Consider the following 22,352-nt stretch of genomic DNA (forward strand, 5'->3'; position numbering starts at 1 on the left):
CTGCAGTTCCTCTATTTTATCTTCCACTTATAGTACTTGATGCACTTGTGTGTACTGAGGATAATTCATATAGGCTTGGCATCTGATGTGAATGAAGAGGTAGAAGATACAATGTGTTTATTCTGTAGTGTTTCTAATCTATGTTAAGTTTATTTAAACTTGCACTGTGAATATATACTTTTGAGATGATAATATAAAGGACAAGAGACTTTGACTTTGAAAATTACATAAGGGGGAATTAATTTCAGATAATCTTGTCTTTTCAAATACATCAAGTACTCCACATGACTGTATGAGATTAGTGTTTTTTTTAAACAGTTGAATATTTTTTTTTAGAAATGGTGAAAGATTTCCAGCAGCATGTGAGGTCTGCCCAGGCAGATGCCCAAAATAGATGCAAAACAAGCATATAAATTAAAAACATACATAGTAGCAAATCTGTACAAACAGATCAATTTTCAGCTGCTTAAAAGCTAAAGGAAGGAATCAGCAGGCTTTGATGTTGTGTTTTCTTATATGAATTCAAGGAACATATTTTATTTTAAGTATTTTTTAGTCACTTATACTTGGATAGTTTCATTTTCTTGAAAAAATAAAAATGGAAACTTTCATGTCTGCACTGTCTTAGGCTAAAATCATAAACTGGAAGGCAAAATTACCAGAAGTCATAGAATCATAGAATTGTCTAGGTTGGAAGGGACTAAGATCATCTAGTCCAAACAGCAACCTAACTCTGATAAAACAAACAAACCAAAAAACCCCCGAACAATGACAACAACAAAACAAAAACCCCACAAAACCCCACATCACTAAACCATGTCACTAAAATTAAACCAGATCACTGTTTTGTTTCATATAGATTCTTGTATGTGTCTGGAGCTGCACTGATGTAATGGGACTGTGTGGGTCCAAAGTACGGACAGGCAAAAAAACACAGGCCAAAAAACCTAGAAAGATCAAAATGTGACTTGTCTCCTTTCCTATAACTCTTCCTCTCCACCCCTTCAACCCCCAACACTTGAAAGTCAGAAATGTGTGAAGTAGACTATCTGATTACTATGTTACAGATTCTTGTACTAAGTTGCTTTTTGTTCTATATTTGTGAATGTTTTCTGAATGATTGTAACTTTTAACAGGAATGTTTGAACGTGTTCACTAGAATTGGTGCTTTCTCTACAGCTTCTGGAAAAACATAAGAACACGGAAAGCATGGTAGAGCTGCTTGAACTGTATCAAATGGAAGACGAAGCCTACAGTAGTCTTGCAGAAGCTACCACGGAGCTGTACCAATACTTACTACAGCCATTCCGAGATATGAGGGAACTTGCGATGCTTAGAAGACAGCAGATAAAGGTATGGTAAAGGTAACTGAACTTCTTATTAATGGGGAAATGATACTTTTAAGTTACTATTTACTACTTTTATTATGCAGTATATGCAGTGGTGGTTTCTCCTCTAGAAGCTGGTTGCTCCCCTCAGAGGTGTGCTTTTGGAGAGTGAGAACATGTCTGACATATGTAGCTAACCATTACCTGTTTAACTGACGTATTTGACTGTTTGAATTCATTGCTGAATTTAGTAGGTGAAGGTTACAATTTCGTGATTTCTGAGAATACTGACTAATACGTAAAATGGATACCATACTTACGTCTCTTTCCATGCTATTGTTAATTATTTTAAAAGATTATATGTGGAGTTAATTTTCATTAGTTTCCTGAGATAATCTGATAAACTATGATAAGTCAATAGCTTCTCATCTAATCTTGTGAAACACTTAAATATGGAAGCATATTAGATGTACATAATTTTTAGTAACACTTTACAGTTAAATTTCCTAACCTCACAAGACATAGCCAGCTGAATAATACTACATCTTGTTTAAACTGTTTTATAACGTATATGTTTGATTCATTTTGAAATAATTTTAATTTTAAATACTTAGCCAAAAATAACAAATGTCATCTTTATTGCATCTCAGAAGTACTTTTGATAAAATCATTAGTTCCTATGCAGATTATTTAGACTGTAGCCTTGTGATTCTTCTGAAATATGTGTTGTAACATAGAAGCTAAAATGGGTTTGTTTCATTTAATCTGTATTGCAAATGTCAATTTGTCTCAGTTTGGAACCTTGTTCATTTAGCTAACAATGTTTTTAGTGGTTTCAACTTAAAACTACAGTGGTTTTTTTCTGGTTTTGACCATAGAAAGAGAGGCAGGCAAGAAGATTTACAATTCCAAGACCAGTTTCATTTTTAGCTAGTGCTGTGTCCATAAAGTAATTTTTCAGAAAGTTCAGCAATATGAAAGTAACTCACTGGGATAATGTGATGATATTTGAACTAAAAGTGCCTTTTTCTCCCTGAATGATAAATGTTACTGCATAGAGAATTGGGATGAATATTTTTTTTCAGGTGTATTAATGGCTGAAGAATGTGAACACTAAATTTAATAACAAGCCTTCTTCAAAGCACAATGAAATAGTTCCCATTTTATTTGAATTTGTAGGAGAGGAAAAGATGATTTTTTTTGTTCTTTTGTCAAACAAGAAAAGATCAACCATATTCCCTACTCAATATAATACTTAAAGAGTTGTGTGTAGGGTTGGGTTGTTGTTTTTTTTTTAACCTCAATGATCTCTTGAATTATGGCTTTAAAATACCTCACTCTTTATTTTGCCTGAAAGAACAACCTTGGTAAACTTCAGAGGCATGTTCTGTGGTTGATTATTTCAGTTGTACGTAGTTGCATCAAATGTACATTAAGTTCTCTTCCTAACTTGGCAATTTTTGAGTTATAAAACTTGGTCATCTGTATTATGTGGTAGAGAAAGATGCCATCTCTTGTTTTTCATTTCCTTGTTTGAGAGAAAGCAGTACTTGTATCTATGATGACAAAATATATATTACGCTGGGTAGCTAGGGTGGAAGAATTGCTTTATAAATAGAACCTGTGTATGAAATGGTTTGTGTTAACTTGCTGCATATGTTTTTCTGGCAGGCTTAATATTGGAACAAAGATCCTTAGGTTTCTATAAACCCTTACGGCTGGGGTTAGCTCCATTTTCATGCATAGTGGAGGTATTTCTGGTGCTTACTATCTCAGCGAAATGGGAGATGTGAACATATAATACTGTTTACGTATAAAGGATGACAAGGAGAAAGATAATTTTTAGATGTAGAGCAGGGTAAGGAAGGAAAAACCTGCAGAATGTGTTACCAAAGTGAAAAAATAAGTTATAAGGATAATTAAGCTTGAATACAAATACAAGTATTTAGTCAAGATTGCATATGCCTTCTCTGAGTACTTTATTTAACATTTTTAAACATTTTCTCTATTAGGTATCTTTTTTATTTGTTGGGAAGTTGTTTTAGTTTGCTTTTTTTAACAATGTAGGTATTTCAAGAAATATTTTAATGAGTTTCATTTTGTCAGTTTTCAAAATTAATTAGGAGGAAGTTAATTGTGTTGCCTTTAATCTTTGAGAATAGTGTTTTAATGTCTTTTCCTTTTTGGAGCAAAACATAAAAAATGGAAGATATATTATCTGGATCTTAAATTTCTGCTGTTAGCGTGAAACTTTTAGCAAGAGAAAAAGCCTAGAGGAGGGAAGAGAGAAACAAACATAAAATTCTGGCTGCTCAGTGCAGCTCATTAGAGTTGGATAGCTATATTCTCTGCAGATTGTGTCTTTGGGAAAAAAACAACCACAAGACAACCCGGAACAAAAGTTTGTAGCAAAGTTAAAATACTTAGCAGCTTGAAAATGCAGGTTAGTGTTATCTATGGTAGAAGTGGTTTTTTGTTTGTTTGTTTGTTTTATATTTTAACTAGATGTTATGGTAGTTTTTTAGGTATATTTTGCCTCATTTAATGTGGAAGATGGATCATTTAGCATGGTTGAGGAATCGAAGCGGTATTGTGAAACAGTTAAATATTGCTGGATTTGGAAAACATAATGAAAAAAGTAGAAGATTGTGGAAGGAGAAAACGATGGCTTTTGATATGAAATGTCACTCTGGAAAACTGACTTCTTCCAAAATTTCTATTTAATGATGAACTAGTCATTAGACCTTAGAACAATCCTTTCAGTAGTGATATGTTTCTCATTTTTGGGGCTTCCAGCTTGAAAACCCTAGTTTTGTTCGTAGAAATGCTCAGTATTTTTTTAAGTGCTTCCCAAATCCATGGGGACCTCTCTGTAAGCATGGCAAAATGCTTACCAGATACCATGTGTTCTTGAAAAAACTGGACACTGCAAGCACAGCAGGGTTTACTTTTTTTTTTATAGGTATGATATCAGAATAATCATGTTTGACCCAAGGCCTTTATGGCGGATGCACAATTAAAAGCCACTTTGTGATGATTGGTATTATCAAGTGGAGAAATGCTCCTCAGAGAAGCAAGCCTGTACTCATTTATAGACTAAAATGTAAAATATGCTTACTAGACATGGTCTGTGTTGTGTACCTCATGTATTTTGCAAATTTACTGTGAAAAGTTCTGTTGATAAGCCAAACAGAACTATAATTACGTTCACTGAATGCTGGAGAAAGTATAATAAAGAAATTGAAGTCACTATTATAATTCATATACACATAAAAACTATGCTGAGTCTGCATGGCCATTTTTTAATTCCATTATTTCTGTGCTGTTTCTGGTTTGGATGTAAAGACATTCAAATGGCGAGTTTTAGCATGTTGTTTTAATTGTTTGGGCTATCAATCCATTTCTTACCTCTTAGATATAACATAGGCATCAGTTAAGTGAAGCTTGTTATTCAAATGCTGTATTATATGTTTTGGGCTATCTGTATATTTTCTCAAAAATCTAGAAGAGAAGTATGAACTTAAAACCACAGGAAAACAATATTTATGGATATTTTTTCTAGCATTAATTTCAAATTCTAAATGGATTTTAAGATTTTCTTTTTGCTAGAAGTCAGACTTCTGCTGAAATAAAAACCAACCTGCAATACTTTTGATCCTAGAACTGTTTCACATTAATACCTGCAAATTTTTCATTAATCAAATGGGTGGTTATTTATTGCTAAAGCAAAGGTTTCTTGGGTTTTCTTTACCTTGCTGTATGAACACCCTCAGTGAATGATGGGATGGACGACATACTTGGAATTGCAGTTAATGAAAAGGTGCTTCCCTGTTTTGTTACTTGTAAATGCTTGCTGTAGGGAACAAAGACACAATTGTATTATGCTGTCATAGATCTCTTTGCCTGTTTGCATAATGTTTTGGCAGGCAAAACTTTATGAAGAAATGCTACTTCGAGGATTCTTACTGTATTAGAAATGGTGGCTAAAAGAAATGTTACTCACGTTATGCAGTGATCTCATGTCAGAATCACAGAATCTCGGTGGTTGGAAGGGACCTCTGAGATCATCTAGTCCAACCACACAGCAAAAAAAACCCAAAAAACCAAACCAAAACAAAAAAAAACACCACCACACAACACCCACCAACCAAGCCCTATACCAACAGCACCACACAACACCCCACCACACCCCAATAATCTCGGGCACTAGAGCATGCCCTGAAGAGCCATGTCTACCCGTTTCTTAAATACCTCCAGGGATGGCGACTCCACCACCTCCCTGGGCAGGCTCTTCCAGTGCCTGACCACTCTCTCAGTAAAGTAATTCTTCCTAATATCTAATCTAAACCTCCCCTGCCACAACTTCAGACCATTTCCTCTGGTCTGGTCATTATTCCCCTGGGAGAAGAGGCCAGCACCCACCTCTCTGCAACCTCCTTTCAGGTAGTTGTAGAGGGCAATGAGGTCTCCCCTCAGCCTCCTCTTCTCCAAACTAAACATGCCTAGTTCCCTCAGCCTTTCCTCATAGGACTTGTTCTCCAAGCCCCTCACCAGCTTGGTGGCTCTCCTCTGGACCCGCTCCAGCAGCTCAATGTCCTTCCTGTAGTGAGGGGCCCAGAACTGAACACAGTACTCGAGGTGAGGCCTCACCAGTGCCGAGTACAGATGCACAATGACTTCCCTACTCCTGCTGGCCACGCTATTCCTGATACAGGCCAGGACGCTGTTGGCCTTCTTGGCCACCTGGGCACACTGCTGGCTCATGTTAAGCCATCTGTCCACTAACACCCCCAGGTCCTTTTATGCTGGGCACCTCTCCAGCCGCTCTTCCCCAAGCCTGTAGCGCTGCCCGGGGTTGTTGTGACCGAAATGCAGGACCTGGCATTTAGCCTTATTAAACCTCATCCCATTGGCCCTGGCCCATTGATCCAACCTGTCTAGATCCCTCTGTATAGCCTTCCAAACCTCAAGCGGATCAACACTCCCACCTAGTTTGGTGTCATCTGCAGACTTACTGAGTGTGCACTCGATCCCCTCATCCAGATCATCAATAAAGCTATTGAACAAGACAGGCCCCAAAACTGAGCCCTGAGGGACACCACTGGTCACTGGCTGCCGACCAGATTTTGCTTCATTAATCACAACTTGCTGGGCATGGCCATCCAGCCAGTTTTTTATCCATTGGAGAGTACACTTGTCTATGCCATGATTCTCCAGTTTCTCCAGGAGAATGCCGTGGGGGATGGTGTCAAAGGCCTTACAAGTGTCCAGGTAGACAAAGTCCATAGTCTTCCCCTCATCGAGAAAGAGGGTCACATGGTCATAGAAAGCAATCAAGTTGCTCAGGCAGGACCTCCCTTTCATGAATCCATGCTGGGTGGCTCTGATCCCCTGCCTGCTCTGCACTTGCCTTGAGAGCTCACTCAGGATGATCCTCTCCATGATCTTTCCCAGTACTGAGGTCAGGCTGACTGGCCTGTAGTTTCCAGGATCCTCCTTCCGGCCCTTCTTGTAGATTGGCATCACGTTGGCCACCCTCCAGTCATCTGGTACCTCCCCTGTTGACCAGGATTGTTGATAGATAATGGAGAGAGGCTTGGTGAGCTCTCCTGCCAGCTCCCTGAGTACCCTTGGGTGGATCCCATCTGGCCCCATAGACTTATGCATGTCCAGGTGTATAAGCAAATCATTAACTACTTTCTCCTGGATTACAGGGGTCAGTTCCAGTATCAAATTTACTCATGTTTACCAGGGAATAGAAAAGGAAGACTTTTAACTGTATTGGTTTTTTTAATCCTGCTTCTCGAGGGAACTTGCTGTTTCGGAGTTCTTTGTGAAAGGAAAGCATTAATATCACCAGTCATCATTCACTGTTATATACATACAGTTTGACATTTATTTGAAAACTCTTGTCTGTCCACTAACAAGCATTCCCTGTGGGAATCATGGTACATATGTGCTGCATTGAACTACATGTTACAACCTGTCTAGTTAAATTATTATTCACTTATCATTTGCCTAGATTTTTATTTTGCCTGTTTCCTTTTTAGGGGTTTTGGAAATATATAAGGACTAGATTAAACTACTGTGTTAAACTACTTTAAGCAGTTTTCAAGAAATTAACAATTTCTTAGATGGCATCTCTATATTTTTACTTTTATCCCTCTAAGTGGATATGTGGAGGTAGATCCTGAACAGTCACTGAAAAACCTGTCATTTGCAGTTCAACTATAGAGTGGAATGGCTCTTTGAGACCAGATTGAAGCTTTGTGAAATGAGGATTAATATTTGAAGCATTAGAAGTTTGGGGAACAAATAAGATTATGAGCACTTTTTGATTTGGGGGAGTTTGTCTCTACTAGTGAGGTGTCTTCTTGACTGGTGTAAATGAAAAATATTAAAAATTAAGGCTTTGGTGTTGTAGGAGCAGGCTTAAATATTTAATTACTTAGCTATATAGTCTGTTGTCTGTAGTGGGACTACTTAATAACCTTTTAAAAAGTGTGTGAAAATTTCCAATTTTGGGAGAGAAAGCTATATTTTGATTAATTTTTAAAAGAAACTCAAAATCTTTTACTGACTTCAGATAACTGTCACTTCAAAATAAAATTGCCTTGATCTTGGCAATGAAAAGATATTGGAACTCCCAGTCACTAGGAAAATATGTTTTTAAAAGTAATCTGTGATGAAGAAAAACTACTAAAATATTGATGGTTACTTACCACTACCCCCAACACGTTCCCTGTTTCCAGCTTTGTTCTGACTGAAGAGCATTCTTTTACTTCAGAAGGAAACGTTTCAGGCTGGAAGACAGCCTGGATGAAGAATGCTTGTTATCTGAAGGTAGTGGGATATTTAACAAAAACATACTGACAGATCAAATTTAGATTTGATTTTTTTGTGTGCTTCTAGTAAGAATAATAGTGAAACCGTGGATGCACTTTTTCAACAGAAAGGAGCACTTCAAATAAGTTGGTTTTCTTTTTCTGTTGAACAGAAGCCGTGGTGGTTTGCTGGTAGTTTTCTCTCCTTTTTGTTTCTCTTTCTTCCTTAGCCACCCTGAAACCGGCTGCTGTTGGGAAAATAACAATTAATTGTAGCGTTAATTATGGACTGATTTATTTTCAGATCTCGATAGAGAATGACTACCTAGGCCCCAGAAGAATTGAGAGTCTGCAAAAAGAAGATGCCGATTGGCAGAAAAAAGCCCACATGGCTGTGCTTTCTATTCAAGATCTGACAGTGAAATACTTTGAAATCACAGCTAAAACACAGAAAGGTAATTATTTTCTACTGTCCTATCCATCAAATAAAAGATCTTAAAAACTTTATTTAATGTTTACCGTGTTCTGTGTTGTACTGTGATTTATTTATTTTTTTATCAATACTCCATGAGCAAAACGCAGTTGTTGTTCCCATTTGTCTTTTCGTCTGTGTCTATTTGAATCTTTCACCAATAAGCCTTTTCAGAATGTCATTAGAGGTGAGCAGAATAGCAATTTTTGGTAAAAGTTTCAGAAACAAGCACTTTCTCAATGGGACTGTATCATCTGTACTGTGCATTTGCAGAGTCCCTGATGGATTCTGTCATCTGTAGTGGATATGGCAGACCACTGTAGTAGGTGTTTATTACCTTTCAATTAATTTCCTTTTCCTGTCTCCCCTGCCTTTCAGTAACTTTTTTCATAGCTCTAAATATTAAACAACAGCTCCGGTGAAAGCTGCTCTGTTGTTCAGAAATCTTCATGGATTCAGCCTTGCCATTTCTACGCTTGAAGAATGTGGCAGTTTTACTAAAGAGCAGTAAAACCAGGTCATAGGACTTACCATGTACATCTGTGCTCTCATCCTTGTACTGTTTTAAGTTAAATAATCAGGTTATTAGGGCAAACACACCTCAGGATGTGGTTTCATGTCAACTCTTTTAGTTTGACTGTGGGCTACCACTGACAGAGTTTATGGCCCACTGTTTTCCCTGCCTGATAGTGGGTTCCTGTTTCTTTCTTTGCCTTGGCGATGGTGATTGTGCAACCAAATAATGAGCTGTACCTTTGGGAGAAAATCTCTTTTGATGGGTAGGTGTCCTGTCATCTTCCTGCATGACTGCTAGATCTGCCTCAAAGGAAGCAGTCACTGCAAAATGATTCCTTTTGGTGACAACCCAAGTTAAGGGTAACATGAAACTCGACCTTATTTTGAAAAAGTGACTAAACCAGTTCAAGCATGTTGGAATGATTTTAATTAGAGGAAATTGGAAATGTATTTAATTAGTTTGGTTCCTTTTCTAGTATGACAAAAACAGCAAATAAAATGCCCCATTAATTAATAAAGAGCATATTTATACAGTTACTTACTTTCTGGTTTGTTCACGTGCTTTTTTTGTATGTACAGCAGTCAAGATTGTGGGGCAAAACAGTGGGAAATGAAATGCCTGGAGACTGTTTACAACCTAGACTTTGGTGTACAGGTTGCTTGCCTGTTGTGTTATGTTTTGGGCTTTTTTTGGCCTTCTGATGATCACAGAGCGGTCTTATAAACCAAAATACTAACAGGTGGCAGAGGAAAAACATGTGAGAACATAAAGGTATTTTTATTCCCCAACAGCAGCAAGTAATATCTTCTAGAACCCAAGGACTGATCACTGCCCCTTTGATTGTGTGACTCGCGTGGCTTTTGCTTTGCAAAGTTGAGTGTACAGTATCTTGCGATTGTTGTGTATATTAAAAGCTATTAAATCTCATGTATGAGATTTTAATGTCTAGATGTTGTCTAGGGCTCAAGAATAGAAAATCTGAATCAGGCAAGGGACTCGTACTACTCTGAAGTCTTCATGAAAAGATTCTCATTTGTCTCTGCATATTTAGATCAGATTATAATTTGTTTCATTAATTTAAATTAATTTTGTGAAGCAACCTGCATTTTGAGCTAAAAGATGTTATTTAAACTTAATTCACTATTCTTGCAGAATTGCACTTGAGGGCAAGCTTAAATTTTTGGTTTAAATTGTGATTTTTTTTTTTTCACTCTGCAGATGTGTTTAAACTTATGACTGCACTATAGAAGTTATTAAGGGAAAGTGGAGACTTTAGTAGCTGATAACTGGCGCTTTCAGAAGCGGACATGCAATTTAATAGCACATGCTAGCATTAATAAGATATTTTTCTTAAGTCAAAATTCTGAACCAGTGGTTGAAGTGTTCAGTTACTGTATACTCAGAATGGTCCCTCTGTGGATAACAAAAATTGGAATTATAATGATAAAATGATCAACAAACAGCTAATTGCATGTTTGCATGAATCCTGAGAGTGCTTACATCCTGGATTTGAACACTGGTACTCTGTAGAATGACTGCTTCCTGCTAAGAGAACTTTGTATGTTTTTGCATACAAATGTCTGCCTTGTCTCTGCGGCAAAATCACTGGTGATCTGAAGAGTAGACTGGTAAGCTGTCTGCATTTTCTTCCCTTCTGTAGCTGTGTATGACCGAATGCGAGCAGACCAGAAAAAGTTTGGTAAGGCAGCATGGGCGGCAGCAGTGGAACGTATGGAAAAGCTTCAGTATGCAGTTTCTAAGGAGACTTTGCAGTTGATGCGTGCTAAAGAAATCTGTTTGGAGCAGAAGAAGCATGCGCTGAAGGAGGAGGTAATTTTTCATATCAATGCATAGAAAAATGAAACATGCAGAAAACCTCCTAACCTTAAAGTGTGTTGATGTACTTAGGGGGAAAAAACAACAAAACCGACAAAACAAACAAAACAAACAAAAACCTCCACACAGACTTGAAAGTAATTATTTTTCAGCTTTTAATAATGGAAGTCTGTATTCAAACTTATACTACATTCTACTGTGTTAGATGAATGGAGCTGCAATGTAGGTGTGGTGGGTTTTGTACCACTGTTATATTTTCTATTCACTTTTTCCTGCTTAGTCAACCAGGAAGATTAATGTTAATGTTTACAACTGTCCACTGAGATGAACAAAGCAAAGGCAATGGGTATGATGGAAATCTGCTACGATGTAATCTCCATACTTTAACTCTCAGAGGCATGACCACTTTTTTCAGAACAGTTCTGACATTCCAGATGGAGTCTAAACATTAGTAAATAAACAGATGACTAGCCTGTTTTACTGTACTCTCTATCTCTGCTTACCCTATTAGGGCAGCCTTCCAGAGGGGGGGATCGTGCTAGGTACAGCTTTCCTGAGAAGAGTGCCTGTATTAAACTGTGTTTAAATGTCTTGGCAGAAATATCCCACGTTTATTGGGTTTTATAACGCCTCCTTAACAGCAAAAATGCTATAAATCCTCTTTTATGTAAAAGTCCTAAGTATACAAAGTTGGATGTGACAAATGTGAGTGGGAATCCCATATTTGAGACAAGTTGCAGTCTTATAATAAAGCAAATATTTAGTGATTATGTTAGGTAGTGTATTTGGAAGATGTGACAGTGAAAAAAAAAAAACAACAGTAAAAAAATGAAAAGATGATACATTTCCTCCTTGAAGCTTAAGTAGTGAATACCTTCTTGCTGTGCTTGAATGTATGCATTTGCTCTCACTGAGTAAGAAAAGGAGACACATGAGAAATAATATACCTGTTTTTCTGGCTCTTAATTCCCTCTTCTTGAAATCTAAACCAACCTTGCTGATTTGATATTTAAGAGGGTCAATAAAATTGACCTTGTTTGTTTAGTTTTCATTTAATACTAATGAATCAGCTTTTTGTTTCCTAAAATATGTTCACACTGTAAATATCTAAAAACCTACTATTTTCAAAGTTACGATATGAAAATCACCTGGCTAGATGATTAGGTTAGTTATAATTTTTTTTCCTTGACAGCTGAAAACGTTAGGCTACAGCTATCTGTTGTAAAAAAAAAAACAAAAACACAAAAAAACCTCTACACAGATTACATATTGAGCTTTTTTTATTTTACTGATTTGCACATCTTAAGTTCAGCATGTTGTTCTGAATTTGGTTGAGGGGAATGATGAAAACTTTCCTTTTGAGGCAGACCAGAGTCTGCTTTTGCGGATTGGTTGCCAAGTCTTGTCTTCTTAACAGTAAACAGAAACATTAAATCAGAGTGAGAATCCTTTGTAATTCTCGAAGTATGTAAAATAATTTGGACAAATGAAAGTGTGTGACTGGAGAATTAAGTTCCAGCAAGTCCCATCTTGCACATATAGGATTCAGTAACTAGGCTTCTCTTTTTTTCCCTTTTAGAAGCATACAGTTCAGTTCTAAAGATACACATAAAAATAATTTTTAATTTACATGATGAATGTTCTGTCATATTTTCATAAACAAAATCATATTCCAATGAAGTACTGCTTAGCATTTTTTAGGTTTTTTTTAATAGTTTCATAAGTCTAAGAGTACTTTTTTTCTTGTACATTGAGCCTGAATCAACAATATTTTTGCTTCCAGTGACTGAGTATTTAAGTATATCTTGCATTTCACAACTGTCATTTTACTTTTGCTTGAGTTGGATTCATTGGCAAAAATTCTATTCAAGAAAGCATGAATAGATGTTTCTGCAAAATTAATCTTCTTTCTGTAAGAAATAGACAGTGATTTTTGGTACAGATGCAACATAATATTTTTCAGCAAAGTTTACCTTGGTAGCTTTGATTGTATCTTTTTCAAACTTTTTCTTTTTGTGACAGCTTTTTGGAAAGGCTAAAAGAAAAAAGCTAAAATTGGGAAACCTGTGAACTTAAACATATTTGAATTATTACTTTTAATAACAAAATAGGAATGCTTTTGCTTTCTTCACTTTCAGTGTTTAAATTGGCAAACTAAAATTTGTCAGAAAAATGTAAATTTATTTTTTTTCTTTAATCTTACGTTAAATTTTTGTGTAATATTCACCATATTCTCACAGTTCAATGAAAACTTAAAATAGTTTTTATTTCAAATCTTTTTGAAGCGGTCATTGTGTTTATAGAAAATAGAAAGCAGTAAGCTCTAAGCTTTCAGGTGAAGTAATGGGATGCATTCTGTACACAAAACATGGAGTCTAGTTAGGCTTTTAATAATACAGTGAGACATTATTAGAAAATTTCTCATTAACAATGATAACTTCCTTTGGACTTAATAGTTATCAAAATCCCACTTAAGTCTTTTGGAATAACATAATTTGGTGGTTTTGTTGTTTTTTTTTTTCCCTAGAGAATGAATGGGTAGTCTATATTAATAGAGTATTAAAGAGGGCAACTCACAGTATTTGAAGAGACATTTTTTTTGAAGGGTTTTGTGCATCACTGACATTTAGTTCTCATTTCCCAAGAGAAAGAAAAAGATCAGGTATTTATGATCACTTAAAACAAACTCATGGAAGTGTTAGAAAATTGGAACTGAAATACCTTATTTGGCAAACAATTTAGCTACTGTTTTCCAGGCATGGAAGATAAAACAGGATGTTCCTTAAAGAAGACTAAAATGCTGGGGAAACTAATCTATCAGGGTTCAAGTTGAGGACGGAGACAGAAAGAAGAAAAATTCAGAGAAAAGACCAGATCTGACTGTTTGAGGAAACTGTTGATGTTTGGCATGTTGGCTATGGATTTTGAACATTTAGTCTTTGAAAAGAAAAACTTTATAAAACCAGTGATACACCCTTTTCAGGGGGAAAAGGTGCTTCTTCTAGTGTCAGATTTTTTTTCCAATTGCCCAGGATACTAATTGTAAGTGAGCATCTTAAGCTCATTTTTTAAATAATATTGTATCCTGAAGTATACATGGCCTAACTATAATTGACTCCTGATACTTAATTGGTTGGAGAAACACTTTTGTTCTACAAGTTGCTAGGTATGAGTTAGAACCTGCCTTTTATCCGTGGTTGGAGTGCTCCGTGTTTCCCTTATAATCATTTAGAAAATCTTCAAAATTACTTTCTGTTGGTATTGAGTATGAGCTTCCATATTCATGCTTGAAGACCTGGGATTTTTTCTGAATTCTACTCACTTCCTCTGAGATTTCTCAGACAGCAGCAGTGAAGAATTGAAATGAATACTTGAACTAGAGCACAGTCAGGATTCACATGACTTGTTATTCTATTTGAATACTAAGAGATTACTTAAAAGACTGGATAATAGAAAATTCAATAATAGCCATTAATATGTATTACTAAGGACAAGTAATACAAGTTTTTACTGTGGACTGCAGGTTAATTGTGATGTAAATGACAGCAGATGAGAACGACCATAGTCCTATAACCTGGTAGCAACGTGATTGAACCACTGGTGGTAGCAGTTCTGGTCTCCAATCAGGTTATTTCCAACAAAGGCAGAAGTTTTAGTGTAACTGCATATGGACTTCTGATCACCCAAGATTAGTTCTAACTGGAGCAGTTATGGGGAGGTCTACCACAATGATGCCAGGAACGGCAAATCTGTTTTGAGAGGAGGTGAAGTTGTTTTAATGAATAAAACAAGGGCTGAGATGCTAGAAAATTGCTCTCCACAAAAACACTAATGGGAATAAATATTAGTCAGCAATGCATGTTGCTGTTCAGAACTGGTGCAAGAAGAAATGATGTTATCTGATGGTGAATACACTGGAAATAAGAAAGAAGTTTCCTGGCACTTAGGGGGCATCTAGAACAGACTTCCAATGGGAGTAACAAACACAGAGTTTTGTGAAAGCTTTTTTGTTTTGTTTTGTTTTGTTTTTTTACAAAAGCAGAGTAAGAGCAACAATAATAACATGGAAATTATTTTTAAGAACTCAGTTTATGAATGTAGTTCATTTTAGGTTTGTCTAGAAGCATTCCATGGTGGTGGAAAGCTGGACTTGATGGCACTCAATTCCGTGTTTGGATATTTTTCTGTTAATTTTGTCATCTATCCCTTTAGTCCGTGTGTTCATAGTTCTTTGTTAGAGGCTTTCTGGTTTAACTGTTTTATCTTTATTACCAATGTGTATGTTTACAGATGTTACATTTCTGCCTTGGAACTATTAAGAAACCCAAGTTACTGCTTAAGTTCTTAGTTCTCATTCACTTAGTGTGAATGAGACAACAAAGACCATAAGGACCAGAGAGTTTAAATTATTTGCTTGAGTTAATGCAAGAAGCTGTGGCATAGAAGGAAATTGAACTTGGATCTCCTCAGTTCTAGTTCTTTGTCCAACTGCAAGATGTTTCTTTCCTGTAACATTATCATGTTAAAGTTATTTCTGTTTCTTTCACCGTGTTGATCAGTTTGAGACCTACCAAGGGTGCAGCAAATTACTAGTACAGATTAGATGGCAATTTGTAACATTAAGAATTGAACCACTCTTAAATTTCTAACAAAAATGCTGACATTTCCCAAAAGTGATTATATTGTTTTGAATTATCACATATATATAGTATCTCACAAAGTTTTAATGTAAATGGTTGAAATTAAAGGTCCTCATTTTTCTCATTCATGAGGGCCTATTATGTAGGTAGCATTTCTGCCTGAGAACCATATGACAATATTTATTTCCCACTGCTGTTGCACCTGAAAACTGAATGTAGTTGTGTTGTACCCCTAAAAAAGACCAAGTAGCTGGCACCATCTGTAATGTATGCTTCTAGGGTTAAGACTCAGTTGTCGGACAGGTCCTTTATCACCTTTATCAGGCAGACACCACTGCAGCTGAATGAAATACTGAGCTGCTATAACTTGAGTAGCTAATGCTTTTGAAAATGGCCCATTTGTGTCTCTAAGCAGTCTTTATACAGAGTCTGTGGACTTAAATTTGGAAATGTCTTTTTTTTAAAGAAAAAAAAAAAGTATAAGTTTTAGTGAATTTAGAGGTTACAGACACTTTAAGCAAAAGTTTGAGGTTTGAATGACATGGCCTTAATTTGGGGGGAAACTCCCCTAACAAACAAAGAAAAAAACTAAACCAAAAAAACCTTACCACATCTTGTTGCTGTGGTATGTTTTTTTTACAATGAGAAAATTATTTGAAAATGCCAAAATCCAGGATACCTTTCTTGACTAGTGAACATTATACCTCTTCTAGAAAAACTGGAAGGTTCAAGAGAATCAGTCCTTTTATCTTGAAAACTAGCCTCTAATTCACTCCAAATATGCCATCATTATGGCATTTACTGTTCTGGTCGTAATTAATAATTTAATATAGAAGGCAGAGTAATAGAATGCCGTAAGAAGACATTTTGGTGTCACGCTGGACTGAAACATATAAATTATAAGTCATTGATTGTAAGATTTATGATACTCACTTAAGGACTTATTAAGTCTTTCATGCTAATAGTTGAAGTGCAAAAAATGCATTCAGTTAATATAAAATATAGTAGCAGAAATTTTTAAAATAGATGTTGTAAGAATGGATTCACAGGTCTTCTATGTATCAGTCTTACATGGAAAGCAGCATAATATACAGAACTGTTTCCTTAGTGTTTAATTGAGCTGTGAAATACACGACAATTAGTAATAATGCGAGTACTAAAAGCACACATGCTGTAAAAAATCCACTAAGTCTATTTAGTATAAAAGGCAGCATTGGGACTTAAGCTGTGATGCAAGCTGTGCTAGAGGCTGGTGAAATGTTTTAGGGAGGTATCACTGCACTGCCTCCTATGTTTCATCTTCCTGGGCGTTTGGAGTTAACCTCTGCCCGAAATGTTCAGACTGAACCATCTGTTCAGTAAGATAGATCATTGGTTTAATTCAGTTTGGCTATCTTTCTGTTTTAGTATTGCTATGTTTAGACATACCTGTCTTCTCCTCTTGAACTGTTGAATTTTAACATGTTACAGTAGTGTACCAGACTGTATCCAGCTGTAATCCTGAAGTCTGTGGTTTTGTTCTCATTATCCGGGAGTCGTATGTGTCTTTGTTGTTTTTTTCTTCTTTTTTTTTTCCTCTTTCCATTTAGATGCAGAGCCTGAAAGGTGGTACAGAAGCCATAGCCCATTTGGACCAGTTAGAAGCTGATTATTATGATCTACAGCTTCAGTTATATGAAGTGCAGTTTGAGATCTTGAAATGTGAAGAGCTGCTGCTGACTGCACAACTTGAAAGCATCAAAAGACTGATGTCAGGTGCTTTATGCATTTTAATTAAGACGTAATCTGTAAAAGATAATTCTCTTCCTAAGAGCCTAGTAAAGCCTGTGGGAATGAAATGAGAACAGATTCTTTACCATGTGAAGAGCTGGATCTTCTAACATAAGTACTGTTAAATTTTACAGCTGTTCATAAGGCGTATAAGTAGATACGGAAGTTTTGGTCTGGTTCTCATTGCCTGTGTTTGGAAATAAAGATATAAGATACTATGTAAGTTTTGGAAAACTAAATTCAGGGAGGAGGAAATGTCTTAATTACTGGACTTGACTCATTAAAAATTTGCATTGATGTTATTCATGTCTTTGAAGTGATTGGTTTTCAAAAAGTATTCCTGCAAATCAGAGTCCTTCAGCTAAACTTTGAAGCTGCTTATATTGCTTTCTGATATAGAGCAGTGATGAAGACCTTATGTTTCCAGAACCTGCTATACTTTATGTAGTTGCAAACTGTGGAAATGGTACAGATAAATCATACAGCATGTTTGGATTCGGTCCTTTGGACTTTTCTAGTTAATGCTTTTATTCACACAGGCTGTGTTTTATTGTTTAGTGCATAGAGCTTGCTTAGCAAGTTTTATTATGGATAGAAAGGTCACTTGAAAGATTTGAAGCTGGGTTGTGTTGAGAGTTGCCTCTGGAAAAAGAGAAAACATGAGTATCATGGATTCTTCTTGCTGTTGCTTGGATCTCCTCCTTTTAGACTTGGGATAGCAACAACTGTGACTGCATGTATGGAAGATGAGGGTTGAAAACTCTGTAAATGACTTAAAAGTGGCAGCCTTGACCAGGTGGCTCTGTGGAGAGCTAGTTAGTGCTTTAGAGGTAGATGTCTCAAGACATTTAATTTTGGTACTGACAATCAAAAATCAGTATCAAAATACTTACTCTTTGATGTAGTTATGGTGAAACTTAAGGGCCCACAGAGATTAAGCCTGATGTAAAAACAACTTGTCACTAGTGTTTAATAATGTCACTAACGTCACTAATAAAATACAACTTGTCACTAATGTTTTCTCCAGAAATCTCAAAAAAAACAACCCCAAAACCCAAACTTACAACCTGACCCAAAATAAAACAAAAGCCCCAGTCAACTAACCAACCAACCCGCTCCTTACCCAATGGCAGCAAAGTAGTTCACTGTTCTGGCTTCCTTAGCTATTTTAAATTGGTAAAGTATTCTTGATTGCAAAATCCAAGTGGGTGGTTTTTTGTGTTGGCTTTTTTTTTTCCCCTATTAAAGACAGCTGTCTACATTAGAAGCAATTACTGGTTTTTAACAACACACAGTTAATATCCCACAGGACAGAAAATGAAAAATACAGTTCTTAAATGTGTGGGAATTTTGATCAAAGGATGAAATTACCTCTTTGAACGTAATTTAGGTGGAGGGGATAGAACAATTAATGTGAAGAATGTGGCACTGAAGTGGCTACAACTCTCCAAGACTGTTCAGCACCTAATCTGAATGAAGGCATCTAAAACATCTAGTAGTCTTTTAATGTGTTGTTTCCTATGCTGTCAGAGAGAAAAGAATGATCTGTTGCATCTTCTGTTATGCTTCCCTTTTAAACTGTACTTATAGTCAGTAAAGTAATAGCCTTTTAATTGTGCACATCTGTATTATTTGAAATACATGTGTCTTAGTGACATGTAAAGACTGTTTTGATTTGAGGGGCATCAGCAGTACTGCTAAGGAAGTCTCAACAGCATTTTTTGAGAGTGTGTTTTGATTTGACTGCCAACTGATTGTAAGATACAAGAAGAAACATTTTCTTTTGCAAATTTAGCACATTGGATCTGAAGACTATGAAATGATAATACATTGTCATATTATAAACAACAGCAGTAGTTTTTTACTGTCAGTAACCAAACACCTGCACTGAAATTCACAAAATGTTAATTTATTAGGTTACAATTTTAAAGGGTCTTCTCTTAACCATACAAACTATTTGTACATCCCTGTAAGATGTTTTTGTGGTGGATGCGTTGCTGTCAATAGAGAATGCGATAGTAGGTTCCTGCTTTGGTTGGAGGGTAGGCTGAGTGAGTGCAAATTGTGTGGATTTTATCTGAAAAGGAATAATTCTGAATGTTTTATGGTAAGTGGCTGAGTCGTTAGAATCTTAAGCACTTACCAAATTTATAGGCATTTCAGAAGCTCAAAAGCTTTTTGTAGAAAAGTCTTGGAGTGTTTGATGGAGGTTGCAGTAGAGCTGCCGAGTTTTGGTTTTTTTCCAAACAGTAAAACGTAATTTAACATTGTGTTTTAGAGCTGGTAGATTTGACTGCTTTGCAGCTGAGCTTTTGGGGTTTCACTTGTAAACTCCTGTCTTTAATTCTGCATGCAAATATTCTGAAACAAAATTTGCATGTAAATTCTCCCATGGCACGTGAGTGCATAGCCGAATACAATTGCTGTCAGCCATGAGTCTTATTTTTGCTCACTAATGTCTCAAAGTAAGTTCTAGTGACTTTGCAGTTTTATATATGGATGAAACTTTGTGGTTTGGTTTATTTTTTTTTAAACTGAGCACTAAAGTAAAGAATCTAGTACATCTGGTGATTTTGTTTTCATTTTAAGATTAAGTTAGTGCTGCGCTTTCTTTTCTGGCCCTGCCCTGTCTTCTGCTGGGCTGAAATTAGCATGGCAATCAGAATTTTGGTTGCAGAGGAGACTGTACACACATATAACATGAAGTAAAAACAGCTTTTAAAATGCACAATGAAAGAAAAACATGCCCCTTTCCCGAAATAGTCTAGTAGCAGAAGTAGGAGGTCTTGCTGAAAGTTGCTCATGAAGTTCAAATGCGAAGGGTAGTGGTGCAGCAGATAAGATATACTTGACGGTTATGCCAGCTGTATCTGATTATTTCAGCCAGCAGTAATGCAAATTGCTCTTGGTGTATCATAGAAATATCCTGCTTGCTAGGCCTATGAAGTGAGGAACGAGAGGCCTTTGCAACTTCTTCATCCCAGCATTCTGCAAGGATTTATAATCATCGCTCTTTCCTTCTTGGCATGAGATGAGAAGGCAGCATTCAGAGATGAGCTCAATGTTACTCTGAATGCTTCACTCAGGAGGCTAAAAATCATGTGTTGATAAAAGTATTAGTAATGACCTCCTTTTCAGGCCTGCAATGCTTTGAAGGATTGCCTTGATGTTACCCTCCCTCTGCTGCCTCTGAGCAGAAGCAGCATCTGGGAGGTCAAAAACCTCCTAAGAGAGGAATTTTGGTGTTTTGTTGTGTGATTCTTTTTTCATGAAATTAATGGGTGGTTGTGGCAGAAGAATCTCTTTCCAAGGACTTCAGAAAGAGTCTGTATATCCTGAAGTTTGTAGAGGATGTTACTGCATGTTGTGGGTCCCTTGTATTAGTTAGGAGACCCAAAGACATGAGTGGACGTTGTGATGAAATTAGGCTACAGACACAAGTGTACGCTTACAGATGCATTTTTTTTTTAATGTTCTGAATTTATCTGAATACCAGGCTTTGCTTCATTGGTATTGATTTCTGTTCTTCATATCAACTTTAGATCCCTCAGTGCTTTGCTCTTTAGTGCTTTTCCTCTAACCTTTTGATTTTTGATAGTCCTCTGAAAGGACTGTAGCATTCCTTTACATTAAATCTTGTGACTCAGTGTGTGGGCTGTTGTTGAGCAAAAGAAAATGTTGATCAAATACAAACTATTGATTTGACTTTTTCATTGCTGACATTTTTTAAACAGAAAAGAGCGATGAAGTGGTGTATTACGACACTTTCGAAAGTATGGAAGCTATGCTTGAAAAAGAGGATGTGGCAACATCTATACACTTGCAAAAAGAGGAGCTGCAAAAGTTACAACAAAAAATCCGCCAGCTGGAAGCAAGGCGTGGACGTATTTCAGCCAAGAAAGCCTACCTCAGAAATAAGAAGGTATTAACTAAATTGCAAATTTCTGGCATAATTAACAGATGTAATAAAACTTCAAAAGGTTTCATTTCAGATACAACTTCCAAGTCTCCTAGAACTTTTGTGGATTATATTTACTGCTTACTAAAAGTTGTTTTACAGAGTACCAGGTATAATAGCATGTATTATTAAATTGATATATTTAAGATTCAGATTACCTTTTAGCTTTAAAGGAGCCTTTAATTACATTGAAGTCAACAAATAAACTTGTTTCTATTAACTAAACAGAATACTTTCATGTGGAAAGTACATGTTAGAATGCATGTTTTTACAGAGAGTAGTTATATATATTTGTAGGAGAGAATGTTCAGTGCCGTTTTCTCTCTGAATGAGTTCTATTTTCATTCTCTTACCTCATCCTTTTAAACTTATGTCATGTGTCATTGATATTCCGTATTCAGCGAATATATATGAAATTTTGTATATATTCTTAATTAGTAAAACTGGGTGTGATTTTTAGGGCCACTTTCCTTTTTTCATGTGTTACATGACTGGGATGTTGTGCAGAAGATTACTTTAATACAGCTAATGTTGTAAAATTGTGTATTGAGTGTGTGTAAATATGTTCATTCCTTTTTTCCAGAATTGTTCCCTGACAGTTTGTGGTTACATCAATACACATTATTAATGAGCGAGGTAGCTCAGAGAAGAACTGATAGAAGTTTTGAGAGAGCACTGTAATACTTATAAAATAGGTTTGCACTCCATACTATATACTATAAGGCTATGCAGAAGTCTGAGCTGATACTTCATTCTAGATTTGGATCACGTCTTGGAGTGGTTGCATGTTCCCAGTCTTGTCCCTTGATGTGGAAGATGACTCCTTTATATAAAGAGTTCTAGTAGATTGAGGATAAAGCCTCTTCTTCATAACTAATATATCTATTTCTGTACCTGAATCTGAAGCATTACAGAGCAAACAAAACAGTAGTTGATACATTTTATGTTCTGGATTTTTTTTTTTATTTCTTCAGTCACTGTCCTGTCTCTGATTAACACAATATGGA

The 22,352-nt window shown here is 36.2% G+C and overlaps 1 protein-coding gene across 1 annotated transcript in view; it reads left to right on the plus strand.

Annotated features, from left to right (window-relative positions):
- Positions 1–22,352, plus strand: part of JMY (junction mediating and regulatory protein, p53 cofactor) — a 64,975-nt gene that overhangs the window by 20,218 nt on the left and 22,405 nt on the right. The window contains exons 3-7 of the mRNA XM_014964845.1: positions 1,180–1,353; positions 8,457–8,607; positions 10,802–10,971; positions 17,207–17,372; positions 21,122–21,309. Of these exons, the coding sequence (XP_014820331.1) occupies positions 1,180–1,353; positions 8,457–8,607; positions 10,802–10,971; positions 17,207–17,372; positions 21,122–21,309 (849 nt within the window). The remainder of the gene's footprint in view (positions 1–1,179; positions 1,354–8,456; positions 8,608–10,801; positions 10,972–17,206; positions 17,373–21,121; positions 21,310–22,352) is intronic.

The sequence above is a fragment of the Calidris pugnax genome, unplaced genomic scaffold, assembly GCF_001431845.1.
Source record: "Calidris pugnax isolate Ruff unplaced genomic scaffold, ASM143184v1 scaffold273, whole genome shotgun sequence".
NCBI classification, from domain to species: domain Eukaryota; kingdom Metazoa; phylum Chordata; class Aves; order Charadriiformes; family Scolopacidae; genus Calidris; species Calidris pugnax.